Source organism: Crocodylus porosus, unplaced genomic scaffold (assembly GCF_001723895.1).
Source record: "Crocodylus porosus isolate Cpor-Errol unplaced genomic scaffold, CroPor_comp1, whole genome shotgun sequence".
Classification (NCBI taxonomy): Eukaryota; Metazoa; Chordata; order Crocodylia; family Crocodylidae; genus Crocodylus; species Crocodylus porosus.
In genome coordinates this window covers 219,531,295-219,548,082 of record NW_017728886.1, presented here as the reverse complement: position 1 = coordinate 219,548,082, position 16,788 = coordinate 219,531,295, and the positions used below count along the sequence as shown (strand labels likewise).

The 16,788-nt window shown below is 47.2% G+C and overlaps 1 protein-coding gene across 1 annotated transcript in view; it reads right to left on the bottom strand.

The window, feature by feature from the left end:
* Window positions 1–499: 499 nt before the first annotated feature.
* The window catches only part of STMN2 (stathmin 2), a 58,510-nt gene continuing 42,221 nt past the window's right edge, over window positions 500–16,788 (bottom strand). Inside the window, exons 4-5 of the mRNA XM_019549562.1 lie at window positions 10,031–10,222; window positions 500–1,831 (exon numbers count right to left, since the gene is read on the bottom strand). Of these exons, the coding sequence (XP_019405107.1) occupies window positions 1,772–1,831; window positions 10,031–10,222 (252 nt within the window). The 3' untranslated portion in view covers window positions 500–1,771. The remainder of the gene's footprint in view (window positions 1,832–10,030; window positions 10,223–16,788) is intronic.

Below are 16,788 nucleotides of genomic sequence, written 5' to 3'. Positions count from 1 at the left end.
TGTGGGAGGTCTAATCCACTTCCACATCCAAACATTGCAACTCAGCACTGTCTCTAGTTGTTATTTTAGTACAATTTAGCTTGGAAATGATTTTCTCTGGTTCAAAAAATCAGTGTGCTAATGAGCAACATCTTGCTGGGCCTATATGTTTGTTGTGCCTGCTGTAGGACATGACTGTAATATTAAGTCACCATCTCTACGTGTATATGGCTTTTTACTGTCAGTTTCTTTTTATTACATTCAATTTTCTCATCATTCTTCTATATTGCATTACAGTATATCTTATCCTTAGAGATATATAATAAGAACCAATAAGTTTAAGCACTAGCAAATAAGAGTGATACGGATCAGTCTTTATTGGCAAGAGAATGGGCTTGCTGTACTACTAATAGGTCTTATCTATTTTCAATTTCCGTGATTCTCTGATTAGAGTAGATTTCAACTTTATGTGGGCATGTTTCAGAGAAATGAGGGAGTGAGAGAACAGACAAGCCCTTTATCAGTTCACAGAACCCCAATTCTTTATTAATCACAGCTTGCTCACAATGACATACAGGAAAATAGCACTAATGAAGAGTAGAATATGCAGGCAGCAACCTCCAGGGGGTAGGGACAACTTCAAAACTGCAGCTATCTTTTGGGAATATGGGTTAGGTTTGGTGATACCATACTTGGCACAAGCACCCTGTCTAATCATTCCTGCTGCTGCAGCCCTCTTGGTTCTAGATGTCTTCAGACTCAGTAGGGTTGACTAACACTGAAAAATAAAGGTCAGGTTGAGTGGAAGTCAGCAGTGTAAAAAAATGCAACAACCAGCTCCTGGGTTTTAGGTAAAACTATCCATTAGCCTTTTGTACTTTGTATGCATGTAATATAGTAGCTTAAAATGAATACCATAGACCGTGGCATCTACAAATAAAGCTACTTGACACCGATTAATTGTTTCATCAATAACTCTTCAAGTGGTGAATTAAGCTCACTCTACAATTAGCATTTTTATGGCTGTTTTCTACCATTTTGGATTTGTTGTAGCTAGATGGTCATAATACTTAGCATCTTAACTTTGACTACATTGATGTCACTTGCCTTGTCAATCACAAAGCAATATGTATTGCCTCTGATCTGATGAAGGCAGAAGAAATAAACACTGCACATAATTTAACCTCTGATTCATGGTGTGCTACAGAGCCTGGGCTGTAAATAAATTATGAACATATAATGTTTTAAGAGCCTTTTATCTGGACAGCTTAATGTGGAGTCATATTATCTGTGATTTAGTTATTGTTTTAACAAAGCCTATTGATTGCAAAGCATTCTAGGTTATTAGGGAATGACTGGTCTCTAGCACCATAAAACTACTACTGACCTCATTAGTTGTTGGAATGAAAATTGCAGGGAATGTAAATAGACGTGGGGTGCTTCAAATGAACAGATCTAGCAAATTCAACTGAGTGGAGACAGATAACATCAAAAGCCTGTTACAGGACATGTAAGATTATGAAATAACTTGCATAATGCAATACTTGTATTTTTTAACAAAAATGTAAGTATTTACAAAATAAGATCCAAGTTTTTTTAAACATCAAGCAAATCATTCTGCCAAGAGACTGTATTTTTTTGTTCTTATTTTTGTTTTTTTCTTTTTTATTGAGTTCTTGTTTTTTTTTTTAAACCATGTCATACATTTCCCATACTGATATCGCATGATCCATAATAATATAGGCAGGGAAGTTACTAATGGTGGGGGTGTTCACATCCACCATTGCTGTTTTCAGCCAGACAGTTCCACCTGGAGCTCCTTGTTTCTACGGACCTCTGCAGCATGCCTCTCCTGGAAAACATTAAAGAAGGAAAAGGTCAAACTACTTGACTGGGAAGACTCCTTATACTTCCCCTTCAGCCTCCATAGCACAGTAGTCTCCTGAGGATGCTTCTCACACAGGGTGAAATTCACCAGGGAGGTACAAGACATACTTACTACCATATTTTATAGTGTATAAGTTGAATTTTAAAGCCCAATTTTTAAGTCTTAAAATTCAACCTCAATTTTTATACATCATATCAATACTTTTGCCTACCACTCCAGCCTGGCCATGGCCCCGGCCGAACCCTGGTCTGGCTCCAACCTGACCTTCCTCACCTACCTGTGGTCTGCAGGCCTTGCCATCATTATGGAGATGCTGCTCAGCTGGGCGCTGAGCCTGTTCCTGTCCCTGTCCCCTGCAAATGGTGCTGGGCTCAGTGCTTGGCTGGTGCAGGCCAGGCAGCACAGTTCACAGGGGACAGGGACAGGCTCACCACCCAGCCAAGCAGTGTCTCCATAGTGTGCTCATAGAGGATGGGGCTGTGCCAGCTAAGCACGAAGCCCGGTGCCACTTGCAAGGAATGGGGCCAGGTTTGACACTCGGCTGGCACAGCCCAGGGAATGGGGCACCACTCTTAGGGAATGGGGTTGGGCTCTGCGCTTGGCTGGTATAGTCCCATCCCCTGCAAGTGGTGCTATGGCATGTGTCCACTCCCCGGGTGCTCAGCCTGCAGTGAAGGCATGCAGGTGTTGACATAAGTTGACCCCATATTTCTGATCCAAAAAGTTAGGTCAACTTATACCCCAGATCTACAAAATTCCTAACTTTTTGGATCAGAAAACTGGGGTTGACATATACGCCATGTCGACCTGTACACTGTGAAATATGGTACCTGTGTTATACTAGTTTGCAGTCTTAAATAGGATTTAGGAAGGATGCAGTCTTGTTTCAGACCCTCTGTACAAAAGAGAATTTCACTCTAAGGTGCAGAGTCCTTATAATTCTCTGTCATTTTCAAAACACTGATACAAATTTTAATCTCAGAAAGACAAAGCCATTCTAGGTAAGTTCCTCCTTGTTTTCAGGTTGCCCTAGGTTTTGTAATTATTTGTACCACCTGAGAACCACAGTTAAGCAGCAGAATTTAAGTTTTTCCACAAAACAAGGATATGTTGCATGGATACCTAAACACCTTCTCAGGATGTCTTGTTTAATGGAATTTCTAGAGAATGTCATTAAAGAAAGAAGGTACCTGGCATGAAAATACTCAGGTTTAAGCAAGGGCCTGCAAGTTAAGGTGGGCAGTACCATGAACAATTAACGCTAGCATTTAGTGAGTTCATTACAAGCCTGCCAGAAGCAGTAAGGGTCTTAAATAAGCCTCAACAATGTAATGAAGATTACAGAAGTTCAAGTCATAGAAAACCCTTTTTCTGTTTTGTTGCAGGGAGTCTGAGAAGGACCAGTGGCCTGAAGTAGCATCAGTGTAGTTTTAGGTTGGATATCAGGAAAAAAATGTCTTCACTGTTAGAATAGTGAGGCAGTAGAATAGACTCCCTAGGAAAGTTGTTGACTCTCTATCACTAGAGGTGTTGAAGAAGAGGTTGGACAGCCACTGGTCAGGGATGATATAGGCGCAGCTATGCCTATGTTCTACTATGGGTATTTTCCAGGCTTTTGGGTAACCAGCAAAGCCCAGAAGCCTGGGAAAAACTACAGAACAAAAAAAATGCTGGTTTCCTCTTCCCCTTCTTTCTCTTACAGGGTGTTTTTAAATCTTCTTCAGAGGCATTAGATGTTGGCTGCAGTTGAGGCTGGGGATTTTGACTGAGGTGTGCCAATGCTCCTGCTGGGACCAAAGCTGGAGGCTCCTGGCTAAGGGGTCCTGCCCCTCCACTTAGGGTCAGATCAATTGCTATATTTGGAGTGAGGAAGGATTTTTATCCCATGGTCGCTCTAAGATTGGTAGAGGCTGGGGGGTTTTGCCTTCCTCTGTAGTGGGAGGCATGGCCCTCCACCTGAGATCTGTTAAGCATATATAAATGACTTTTTTTATAAAAGCAGGACATTGGCTGTTGTGGTTCCCCTGCTTTACCTGTGGCAGGTTAGGGCATTAAGTCTTCTTGAGTTGTGTCAGGGTTGATGGCAGTTTTATGAGGAGTTTAGGAGGGTTTGGATAGACATGATCCTGCCTCAGGCAAGGGATTGGACTGTATGACCTTTGGACAGCCCTTCCAGTCCTATTTCTTTATGATTTCTAAGTCAAGGCAAAGAGACATCAGAAGTGACAGAGTCATGAAATAACTTCCACGCTAGACTGGACAAAAACAGTAGCATTGTTAGAGTGGGGAAGCAGGATATCTGCCCCCTGCTTAGATTTAGAGGGGGTACCAGAATGCTTGTCTCTGGGGAGCCTACATTGGGAGTTGCTGAAGGTCCTGAATGGAGGAATCTGAACTAAAAGAATATGAGCAGTAGCCCAAGCCAATCATCTAACTAGTAATTAGATTTTGATCTCATTCACGTCCTTAGATCTGAGTATGTAATCTGAAAACCAGATGCTGACTTTATGTGCCTTAAACAATTCAGTGGTAGTTTGATAAGCACAAGATGATAAGAACACCATTTGATTTCAGCTTAAGGTACTGCCAATGGGCTTGTTGCATGAAATTTGTATGTCATGTTCCTTTTACAGAAACTTATTCAAAGTCCAAATAAATAGTCCAATAAATCAGTAAGAGTCTGCCTATTGACTTCAGCTGGCTTAGACTTAGGTCTGTGATGAGTTGGCTGTAGTATTCTCATTTGTAATTTGGAAATCAAAATTTCATGTGTTTTCTCATTTTGGATGTCAAACTTTAAACATCTAACTTGGGGGTAATGGTGCTCTTCTCTAACATTTTCTATTGATTTCTCTGGTGCAGCATGAAAAGGTATGTGTATAAATGCCCAGCAGTTCTATGCTGGTTGCACAGGCATGTTGCTGTTGGGGCCATCCTTTTCTCCCAGTCACAGGGAGGAAGGGGTGCAGTACCCTCTCAGCATCACAGTTAATTTGAACTTTTTAAAATTTGCTGCTGAATTGGCAGTAGTTTTGGGATGAGCAGCACCAGTCAGGTTTTAACCATGCCATCAGGATCCTCTGAGGTCAGGATTCATTCATGACTGGAAAAAACTTTTAATCTTTATTCTGTGTAGCAGGCTCACCTTTCAGAGCTTGGGTTGAGTCCCAGGCTTGAGGTCCTGCTGTTTTGATTGGAAGAGCCCACCCACCAATTAGGAACCAACAGGATAAATAAAGTCACGCCCCTTTCCTGAGGGGAGGGGAAGAAGAGCTCCCCCAGACCTGATTGAAGACTGTAAACTGTCAGGTCTGGAAGACTTCAGGGGCCGAATCCTGGAGCGTATAAAAGGAGCTGCGTGCCCAGCACGAGGGGCAGATGCAGTGAGGGACTCAAGAAGAGCAGAGCCAAGAAAAGCTGGGGAGCAGTCCCTCAGCGGGCAGTAAGCCTAAGGATCCTGAAGCTGCCACTGGAGGAGCAGCCTTGGGAGTGGTGCAAGACCACTTGGGCTGTTGACAGCACACAGGGACGATGCGCAGAGACCCAGCCCTGGAAGTGGTGTGAGACTGCTCGTGCCCGTCACAGTGTGTGGTTTGGTGCACGGAGTCCAGGCTTTGGGAGCTGCAAGTGGCGGCTCAAGCCTGCACCACTAGCAGGGCCAGCGGGCCACATGGTGCGTGGGGCAGTGCACGGGGCAAAGGCCTTGGGGCCGCAGTGAGGCGCTCAGGCCCCATCTCCTGGTAAGTGGCCAGATCCCATGGTGCACAGGGCGGCATATGGGCCTGAGCCTTGGGAACCAGGCAGCAGCAGAGGCTGCTTGGGTTAGCCACCCGGTGTGAGGCCAGCTGGCCGGAGCCTGAAGTGCCTGGCCTGAGCTAAGAGAGTCCTCAGTGCCGAGCAAGGGCATGGGGAAATGGTAGTGCTGCAGCATGAGGCCCAGCACCCAGAAGCCAGCAGTGGTGGTGCAGCAGCTGAGAGGGGCTGAGCCCTCAGTGCCCAGAGCAGGGCACAGGGTGGGGAGGAGCCCAGTGGCACAGGTAAGGCCTGGAGAGGTGCTCCAGCAGAGGAGACCCCATCGAGCTGCGCCCTGACCACTGCCACCTGAGGGAGCGTGAGTCATTGGGCCCTTGAGTCCCACAGGGGGAAGATATTTGGGGCGGGCAAACCCAGAGAAGTGGCTGGGAGAACAGCCCCCTGCCTAGTCAAGACTCTAAGGGGAGGGGCATCTGGTGCTTCCTGGACACCCCCTAAGGGACCCTATTGGAAGGAGGACTATGTCTTGTCATGGGTCAGGGACTATATTCAGGAATAGATGTTATTAAGATTGTTCATGTTTGCACCTTGTATTTTGTAATCGAAATGTTGTGATGTTGTAAATAGTGTTACTTAGGGTTTGACCTTGGTTATTGGTTAGTGTTCACTGTGTAAATATATAATATACATAAACATAAAACTAAATATCATATTCATAACTCAATAAATTGTATATAGTTAAGAATGTTGGGGTTGGGCTAACTCTATAAAGGAACGAGGGATCTGTTTGAAATTCTGGCATCCCTCTCACAGCGCCCCCTCCTGCCTACCCATCCCATCCAACTGAGAATAGGGCACATTCTTGGGTGTACCCCAGTTACATCTGCCTTCCTCAAGCAAGCTCTGTCTTATCTGGAGGTGTGTGGTATGCAAGAAAGTATGGTATCATCTAAGGGCACTTGTACATGTGACGTGGGTTTATTTTCAGGGTTTTGTTCTATGCCTCCTACATTGAAATGGTGGGTTTTTAATTGAAACACACCACTTTATTTTTTCCACTGTGTTATAGTGAGGCTCCCAATCCTTTTCTTTTTTGTCAGAGCCTGTCCACGGCCAGAGAGGTGAGGTGTTGGCAGGCCAAGTGGCCCCTGAACTGCAGCGGGGAGAGGGGGGGCGTTCCTTCCTTCTGTATCTGTGGTGCCTCCCAGGGTCACCTGAGCTGCCAGTGGGCCAGGTGCTGCCCCAGCTTGGAGGCAGCACCTGACCCAATCCAAATGTTTCCCGAGCTCACCTGGGGACCAACACCCTGTTGCCAAGCTTGGGGAAGAATTTGATCAGGCCAGGTGCTGTCTCCAAGCTGGGGCAGCACATGCCCTGCTAGCAGCCCACTACTGTAGAGGGAAGTACCAGAGCCTCCTGCAGCTCAGGGGCCACTCTGCCCACTGGCAGCTCACCCCCTGGCTGTGGGAGAGGCAAGCAGGCTCTGCTGCCAAAAAAAAAGGATTGGGCTTCTTGCCGCTTTTGCCTTCAAAACAGACTTAATATGTGATGTCTAGTATGTACGGCTGCTCCTCTTGTCCTTCCTACTTCCTTTCATTACTCTAAGGACAGCTAATTGGGTCTTTCCTTTGTGTTGCCAGCCTTGGCCTATGTGCATGCAAGCTTATTTAAAATGACAATATAACGTAATTTAGGTATAACCCCATGGCATCCAGAAATACAGATTGAATACACCAGCTGAATTGTCTTTTGAGATGCTGCTGTCTTTTCTGCCAAGCTCTGCCTTGTGATTTGACATTTCTGATGCCATTTCTCTATGGTAAAGGAGGTGAGATGTCATAAGATCAGCATATGGTGAGGTAAACTGACACCCCTCTTCACTGGGGATACTTGAGAGGGATACATGTCTTGGCTTGCATGTTAGAGACCTTCAAATAGAAGCTCACACAACATCCTGGAAGAATAAAATTATCAACCTCTGTTAAATAGTTAAAAGGACATTGGCCCATCTGGTTCCTTGCTCTCTATTTTCATTTTCCTAGTTGGAGGGGTGATTTAAGGAACAAGATGTTGAGTCGCATGATCAGTGGGCAACAGGGCAGGCCCAACGAGGAGAGGCTGTTCAGCCTCCATAAGAGAAGGCTGAGAGGGGATCTGGTGGCCATCTATAAACTGGTCAAGGGAGACCAGCAGGCACTGGGAGAGTCCCTGTTTCCCCTTGTTACTATTGGGGGTAACAAGGAATAATGGCCAGAAGTTGACCGAGAGTAGATTCAGGCTAGATACCAGAAGGCGCTACTTCACAGTCAGGGTGGCTAGGATCTGGAACCAACTTCCAAGGGAAGTGGTGCTTGCTCCTACCCTGGGAGGTCTTCAAAAGGAGGCTAGATAATCACCTAGCCAGGGTCATCTGACCCCAGCATTCTTTCCTACCCATGGCAGGGGGCTGGACTCGATGATCTGCTTGGGTCCCTTCCAACCCTACCTACTAGGAAACTATGAGTCCCTGCAGGAGTTTGAAGTTTATTTGTTCCTCAAAAAGAAGGACTTTAGGGGTACTCAAGGGCTCCTTATATGGATCCAATCTCCTTCAATTAGTATTGTGATTGCAATACTCTTACGTACCTGTCGGGAATATAAGAGTAAATTAATTAGAGGTGCACTGATACATTGGTCTGACATCAGATCATTACTGACATAAAGAAAACTTTTTGTATTGGATATTGGCCCAATGGGGCCAATAATGTGGCTGATAAATGCCCATGCTGTATGCAGCTGCAGTGCAGCACTCAGTCAGCAGGGAGCACAGCCGGCATCATGGAGAGCTGCCTCCAGCTAGTAAGTCCAGTGTGGTGGAAGGGAAGGAGGAAGGTAGGGAGGGAAGGGGCATGGGGGGGGCAGATCAATGTCCCCCATGGTGAGGAAGGGGGCAGGGGCAGGTGCTGCCTAGGCAGTGTGTGGGGGGGAGGGTGGAGCTGCAGCTCATGGCGGGGGGCATCTCCTGCCGCTGCTTGCACCCTGGGAGAGTATGGGGGTGATGTGTACCCCCTGAATCTGCACAGGGTGGAGCGGGCTGCAGCTGGGGCTGTGTGGGACTCCTCTTGGCAGGGGCTGGGTTCAGAGCAGGTGCTGGTGGTGCTGGGAGGATGCTGCATTCACCCCAATTTTGCTGCTGCTCTGTACCCAGCACCACTGCCACCAGCCCCTCAGCGCAGCCCTAGCTCAATGCCCCACCTCCACCCATGTGCTGGGAAGAGCCGGGACTGTGGCTGGCAGTGGCAGTGGTGGGACTGGAGTGGTGGTGAAATCTGGGGTGGATGCAGCATCCTCCCAGGACCATTGCCACTGCTCTGAGCCCAGCCTCCACTGAGAGAAGCCCACCCCATGCAGATCTGGGGGGCACATGCTCCACCGTGCCCTCCTGAGGTGCAAGCAGCAGATGGAGCTGCCTCCCCACCATGAGCCATGGCTCCACCCCCCACCCCACCAGGGCAGTCCCTGCCCCTGTCCCTGCCCTCTTGCTTACCATGGGGGGCATTGATCTGCCCCCTCATGCTCTTTCCCTCCCCTTCCACCACACCGGACCTATCAGCTGGAGGCAGCTGTATCAGAAATTGGATTGGTATAGGCCAATATGCTTCCTTAAATATCAGGTGTTGGGATTGGCCCCAAAAATCTCTATTGGTTCACCTCTAAAATTAATATGATTTTTTCTCTTTCTTCTATGGAGAAGCCAAAGACTAAATACCCTTTCTTTGTTTTGTTCATAAGCCTTGTTAACAAGTTGGAAATTAAACTTAAGGAGTGTGCCTACACAGTTATTAATGTGCTTTAGGTAATGCACATTAAATATATTGCACATTAAATCTCCATTATGGCATACTAGCAAATGGTACATTAGCCGATTTTAATAAACATTAGCTAAAGAATATGTTTTTTGTGACGCTTTAATGTGTATTAAAATAGGCTAATGTGCATTAAAGCATATGTGTAGACATGCCCCTTATCTGTCTTTCACTTTCTTTCTGCCTCTTGAATTCTGGGCCTTTGACTTCAAGACTAAAGATGCAATTCTGAGATGATGCAAAGGGAAGAGATAAACAGGACTGCAAAAATTAAAGTACAGAATAGCAGAGTAGTAGATATGTCATTAAAGAAAGAGTTAAAGATTTTTCAAAATTGTTCATGTTTTGGGTGCCTAGCTTGAAACATCTTAATAGGACCAGGCTTTTAGGAAGCTCTGAGTGCACACCCTCAAGAAATCAGACTCCTTTAAGATACCTTGAGCGAAGGTGCCCTAAAACAGGATGACCCAGCACTACTTATTCACTATTGAAATTTTTAGACTCCAGCATGGAGTAATGTAATTACTCCAGTAATTACTCCAGTAAGGTGTAATGGCATGGTTACCTTTTCTTGAAGACGTTCAATAAGAGCAGCTAAATTAGCTTCACGGTTTTCTTTGATCTGTTCCATTTTCAGGATCAGCTTTTCCTCTGCCATTTTGCTGAAGTTATTGTTCTCCTCCAAAGCCTTTTGTAGGACTTCTCGCTCATGTTCTCTCTTTTCTGCCAGATGTTTGAGGACCTGGGCCTCCTGGGACTGGAAAAAAAAAGTCACGTCTAAGCTCTGTTTATACGCTCCAAAACACCAATACAAGGTCTAGAAAATCTAAGAATGGAAGCTAACCCAGTTTGAGCAAATAAATAAGACTAACAAACATACCTCTGATTATAAAGGGCAATAATGTATAGTTTGGAGTGTTATGTGATCTGCTTCTTTCTTCTTGTAATGTTCTCTAAAAGCACAATCTGTTATGAACAAGATTCACCACAATGATAGGATTGCAGGCACTATGCACCTGTGAGAAATGCAAAATAACTGAAATAAAAGTATCTAAGAACTTTGAACTCGTAACACACTACTACAGGATACTGTTTAACTGCCTTCATTCAGTAGTAGTTTACCTATGAAAGATACTATCTTTTCTACATGAACATTTTATTTCAGAGTTACAGGAGATTACAAACCAGAAAGATGTGATTTCAATAACAAGGGCTGTATAATTTTGTTCTGATTAAACTGTCTTTAAAAGTATGTATTTAAATGGTCACTTAACATCCCTTGAGATGAATGGAGGAAGTTCAGACCAGATTTGGCTCTATGTTGTTTGTGTCTGGCTCCAGTGTGCTGAGTTACAGGAAAAGGGTTATTATTTGAAACAGAGGGCTAAAAGGTTATTTTTAATTGAAAGCTCATACTGTGCAAAGACCATGAAATGGGCAGAGAGGATCTTAAATGCATTCAATCTGCACCCTGTGTTCCATTATCCTGCTGAAGCTTAGTTCCCAGAAACATGAGCTTTGCCATTATTTTAGAATTAAATTCATTGTGCTGAAGTTAATTTAAAATAAAACAAAACCACTGATAATAGGAAACAAGCCAAAGAGATGGTGGTGCTGATGCTCTCCAGGGGAAATGCAAGTCTGAAGAAAATATATCCAGTGGAGGCGGGAGATGTTTGGAAATGATGAGCAACTTTGTGTTCTTTGGGATAAAATAAATGAGAGAGGAAAAAAAATGGAAGAATGGAGACTAGAGAATGAAATGTGGCATCCAGCTGATATGAGATTTCAGTGAAAATTACAATGCAGTGTTGCCATTGTTTTCTGTGAAAATTAATTAATTTAGGGCCTGAATTGAGTGTTTTAACCAATAATTACAAATTTCAGTAATGAATACTATTAGATTTACTTCAGTTCTCTTTGTAGTCACTTGAGTAAAATGAACAACACTCCCATAAGGGAGTATGTATTATAATGAAAGGGAGAAATTCTAAGCAAGATGAATTATGCACAAAACGGGGTCTGCCATTGAACAAGAGAGCAGTTTCTAAATAAAATTAAAAGCAGAAGTCTCTTAATGCATTGGTGTGTGTCATCAAGACAGTAGTGGAACGATAGGTGGTGCCTGGGACACAAGCCCCGGGTGCTGTCTAAGGGTGGGGGGAGGGGGGTATGCCAGAATGGAGCTAGTGGCGAGCCTCATGCTACCATTCCCTGTCTCCTCCTACACCCCATGCCTTGCCTCCAGTGGCTCGGCTCTGAATCTGCAAGTGGAGAGGGCAGAGCAGCAGTGGTGACGCACGGTGCAGGAGCAATGGCCACAACTTCACTGCTGCAGGGAGTAAGATACTGCTTCTTTTTGCCATTAAAACTGGGGTTTAAATGACTGCTTGACAAAGGTGTTAATGGCAAAAAAAGGAGATGACACTCTGCCCACAGCAGCAAACCTGAAGCCACTGTTCCTGCACCTGTCACCACCACTGCGGTTCTGCCCTCCCCACTGCCAGAGATAGAGTCATTGCAAGGTGCTGAGAGGGGAGGAAAGGGGGAGAGGGGAGTTGGTGGGGAATGGGAGGATGAGGTGCCCCCCTCCCATTTCATTCTGGCAGTGCTCAGAGGTCAGTACCGGCCAGTGATGCCTCTGCATGGAGAGCAGTATTTGGATTTGGAAACAGAATGCTGACTTGTTTCAAATCAAGGAGGAAACCTGCTTGTATGAACCTCTGCCACTTGCTGGGCAAGGTGTTACCTCTGGACTGGCTTCTTGTAAGTGCTCAGAGCAGAGTCATGGTCTCTAGAGCACCTGCTGTGTTTCATAGAGAATTAGCTGTGCCTGTAACTACTTCTATTTGTGTCCTCCTGCTAAATCACATGCTGGCAATTAAGACTACTTTAAAAAATGTACTTCCCCTGGACCTGGGGTGTTCCTGAGAGCACTGCTGAACTTTCCTGCTTGGGCTCTGCACCTTCCAAGTGCTGAAATGAGGCTGTGAAGGAACTGGGGGGGTGCCTTATAAGCTCTTTGTGTCCAGCAGGATGGGGAGCAGGAGCAGCAGCAGCACCTTCCTCATATCTGGGTTTGGCCCATGTGAAGCTGCAAGGTGGAGAAGCATGCTTCTCTGTCATGCTCTGAGGAGTGCATTAGACATGCTCCAAGAATTTTCCAGGTCAGAGGTATAGCAGGGCAGCTCTTTGCTTTGGACACAGCCAGTGCATAGGGCAGCTCCATTTATTTCACTGCAGGTGCTAGAGACCCAGGAAGGCATCAGCAGCAGCAGCTATTTTGGTGCCCCTCTGCTCCCAAAGGCAGCACCCTCAGCTGCCCCAGTCACCCCCTCAGTTATGCTGCTGTTTCAAGTATTGGATGGTACAGAACTGCTGTGGGACTGCAAATGGGATGGAAAGTACCCACAACACTCACAAACAGGAAGAGAGATGATCAAACTAGAGGTGACTGGAGGAGGAGAAGGTAATACGGGATCAATCAGAGCTGTGCAAGTAATGGGATTTTTCTGTTTAACAACTGAACTGAAAAGTCACTAACAGTTTTCATTTTGGGCTGATCCAAAACATTAAATTTAATCTGAAACTGCATGTTTGATTTCAGCTTACTTAATCCTTTTTTTCTTTTAAAACTTTAGGTCAGTTTCAAAGTGAACATGTGATATCACAATGACAATTGATCCTTTTTATTAGAAAGGATTGAATCAAATTATTTCAACTTCTCCAGTTCTTATCCTCCATTTCTTTATCCACTTGACCCTCTTGCTATTTCACAAAGAACTTTTCTAAATGATAATTCTTGGTTCATGATGTGATCAGCATTAGTAAACACACTGGGAGTGTCCAGACAAGCAGGTTTGCGGCACTGAAGACCCATCTGACAGTACCACAAACCATGTGTGCCACACATGCAAGTGGTTGCCATGCTGTTATTTTGTAGCACGATAGTTTTTTTTGACACTGGAGCTAGGGACAGACGTTACACACAAACCAACTGAAGTGATCAGAAACTAGTTTAAACCAGTAACAGAACATAAATTCAGTGCATATAAACCAGTTTCAAATGACCAAAACTTGTTTGAGATAAACCTGGTTAAATGTAATATCAGACTCAACTGATTGAGCTCAAACTGGTTTATCAAACTTCTGTCCCAGACCCCTTCCTGGTTTAAGTTAAATCAGAGTCCCCCAGCATCCCAGAATGCTCTCTGGGCTGGGCTGTGCTCTCTGCTCCAGCAAGCAAGGTTGGCCCTGCCACTCTGCTCCCCAGCTGGAGAAGGGACAGGCAGGTGTGACGCCTGGCCAGACACTGGCTCAAGAAAGGAACAGGGAAAAGGTTTACTCCCCACCTCCCTCTCTCCCCTTGCCAGGCATTTCTCCACCGGCTGTTTCAGTGGTAGGGGCATGGCCAGCCCCAACAGTAGCCTGGAGTGAACTGACCAGGGGGTATTAAACCCCCTCCCTGTCCTACTGGTACAGAGCCAACCAGGGTCTGCCAGGCACTCCCCCATCACTGCTGCAGCAGTGGGGGTGGGAGTGTGGCCCAGTGCTGGTGAAAATGGATCCTTACACAGATTTGGCAGGAAGGAGGGTTATTCCCCCCTCTGCCCCTTCTGTCTCTGGGGGACTGCAGCAGGATCTTCCCGTCCTGACTGTCACCACCTCCAATCACCTCCTGTGCAGGGTGAGCAGCAGAATAAGCCCCCTCCCTCCCTCCTCCACCAGATGCTGGAGGGAAGGGGGAAATAACCCTCTTCCCTGCCCCCTCACCTAAGGAGGCCTGCCAGTCAGCCTCTGGCCATGCCCCCGCCCTTGCCACTGGAGTGGTGAGGGGGCAGGGCCCTTGATGGAGACAGCAGCTTCTGTCATGCTGTTCTGGAGCACAAGCCTAGCAGTAGCACTGGGGCTTGGAGGGGGCCATAGCCTCCAACCCCCCCAGCACTGCTGTTGCTTGCCCTGCTCATTCTCTGGCAGCTTTCCCCACCCCACACCTGCTGGCATTGTGGCCACCTCATTGGAAAAAGGCTGTGCTACAGGACACCATGGCAGGGGGTGCTGCCCCCATCAGGGTCATTACCCTTTTACCCCTCCAGCAGCAGGGGCAGGGGCATGGCCAGAGTCCAGCTGGCATGGCTTCTTACATGAGGGGGCAGGGAGAGGGGTTATTCCCTGCCACTGCCCCTTGGGGATTGCAGTGGGGTCTGCCGGCCCTGACCACCATTGCCAATTGCTCCCTGCATGGGGCAAGTGGTGGGATAAGCTCCCTCCTTTCCCCTCCACCTGATGCTGGAGGGAGGGGGAAAATACCCCTGCTCCTTGCCCTGCCACTTCATGGGCCATACTGGCTAGCCCCTGCCCCTGCCCCTGTCACTGGAGTGGCGAGGGGGCAGCACCCTCTGTCATGGTGTCCCGGAGCATGATCCTCTTCCCAGAGGGTGGCCACAGTGCAGGTGAGGACAGGAGTGGGGGTGGGATGGGGAAAGCTACTGCAGACTGGGTGGGGTGAGTGGTGGTGGCACTGTGGGGGGGGGGCGGTTGGGGGACTATGGCCACTGCTCCTAGCTCTGTTGCTGCTGCTTGCCCTGTGCAGTCTATGACAGCTCTGACCCCCCGACTCCAGCCTGTAGTGCAGCCCCCATGCCAGGAGGAGGTTCGCGCTTGCTGGACACCATGATGGGGTGTGGGGAGCCATCAAGGTCCCTGCCCCCTCACCGCTCCAGCAGCAGGGGCAGGGGCACAACCAGAGGCTGGCGGGCAAGGCCTCTAGGTGTGGGGTCAGGGAGGGGGGTTATTCCCTGTTTCATCTGGCAGACGGGGCAAGAAGGGGACTTATCCTGCTACTGGTCCCACATAGGGAGTGATTGGTGGCAGTGGTGGTTGGGGCTGGCAGACCCTGCTGGTGTCTCCTGGGGGCAGAGGGGGCACAGAATAACCCCTCTCCCTGCCCCTTCTGCCTCAGGGACTATGCCCGCCATAATCTTGCCATGCCCAGCCTCATGGCTGCACCAGCAAGGGGCAGCGCCCAGCAGACCCTGGCTTGGCTCCATGCTGGTGGGACAGGGAGGGGGGAATTAAACCCCTTTCCCTTGTCAGTTCACTCCAGTCTACTGCCGGATGTGTCTGTATTTCCGGACCTAGCAGTGAATGTCTATTCACTTGCAAAGTGGTTCATTCTAGGCAGGTTAAATTAACCTGCAAAGATTGAATCAATTCAGGCCCTCCGCCCCTCACTCCAGGCAGCATCTCCTGGCTGCTCAGCCCTTGTGAGCACAGGCACCAGTCCCTGTGCTACCAGCCAGGCCACAAGTTTTCCCACTGCCCCCCACCCCTTTCCCCTGCTGGAGGGGCATGCAAACTCTGCCCCTTTCCCCATCGCATCCCCCAGCCCTGTTCTTCCTGCCCTGACCAAATGTCTGGGATTTCACTTGGATCCACTGGTGGGAGAAGGGGGAGGGTGATGGGAGGCAGCAGGGAGTACCACATGGGTCTGCGCATGTCTCCACAGCTGCAGGCAGGTACATCTGTGCTCTCTGCTGCCTCTGATCACCCTCCCCCTGCTCCCAGCAGTGAAGCAAAGCAAAATCCTGGACATTTGGTCAGATTTAAAAAAACCCGCCCAGATAGAGTTCAGAGGGCTCAAAAAGAGGACATGTCCATGAGAACCCAGAAGTATGGTAACCCTAGGTATTCAGCTGCTGTGCTAGTGATTCAAATTCAGAAGAAGCAGAAATTTAACATGGTGTATTCCTACGTGTATTGTACCTCATACATTATTAACAGTAATCAGATTATTAACTTCCAGGCAACCAACCAACTATCAGCAATAACTACAGTGAGGGGTTTTTCCTTATACATATGAAAAAATTGTATGAATACTTTTTTAATTAATAGTTTTCAATTTAAAAACATTCAACGTTCTGGGGAAGTGTGAAAAAGTTTGGAAATGTGAGAGGACTTGGGGGAGGCAGGTAGGAAGCAAAATGTATGGGTGGAAGAGAAGCATGGCAAAAATGATAGCAAGAGGAAATCTTTTTAAGCCCTTCTGTAATGGTACGCAGTCACCAGGGCTGGAGCTGCAGCCCATAGATCAAAGTGTGCCGCAGCACAAATGTTGCAAGGCATTCCAGACACAGGCACTTCAGCTCCTGAAAGTATGCAAACATGCTGGAAGAGAGGCCAATGCACCACACCATTTTGTGTGTGTGTGTGTGTGTGTGTGTGTGTGTGTGTGTGTGTGTGTGTTTTATGAAGAAGGCAGAGCAGAGTGGCACCTTAGAGACAAACTTGTCCATTCATAGCATATAATGAAGTAGGAAGTCA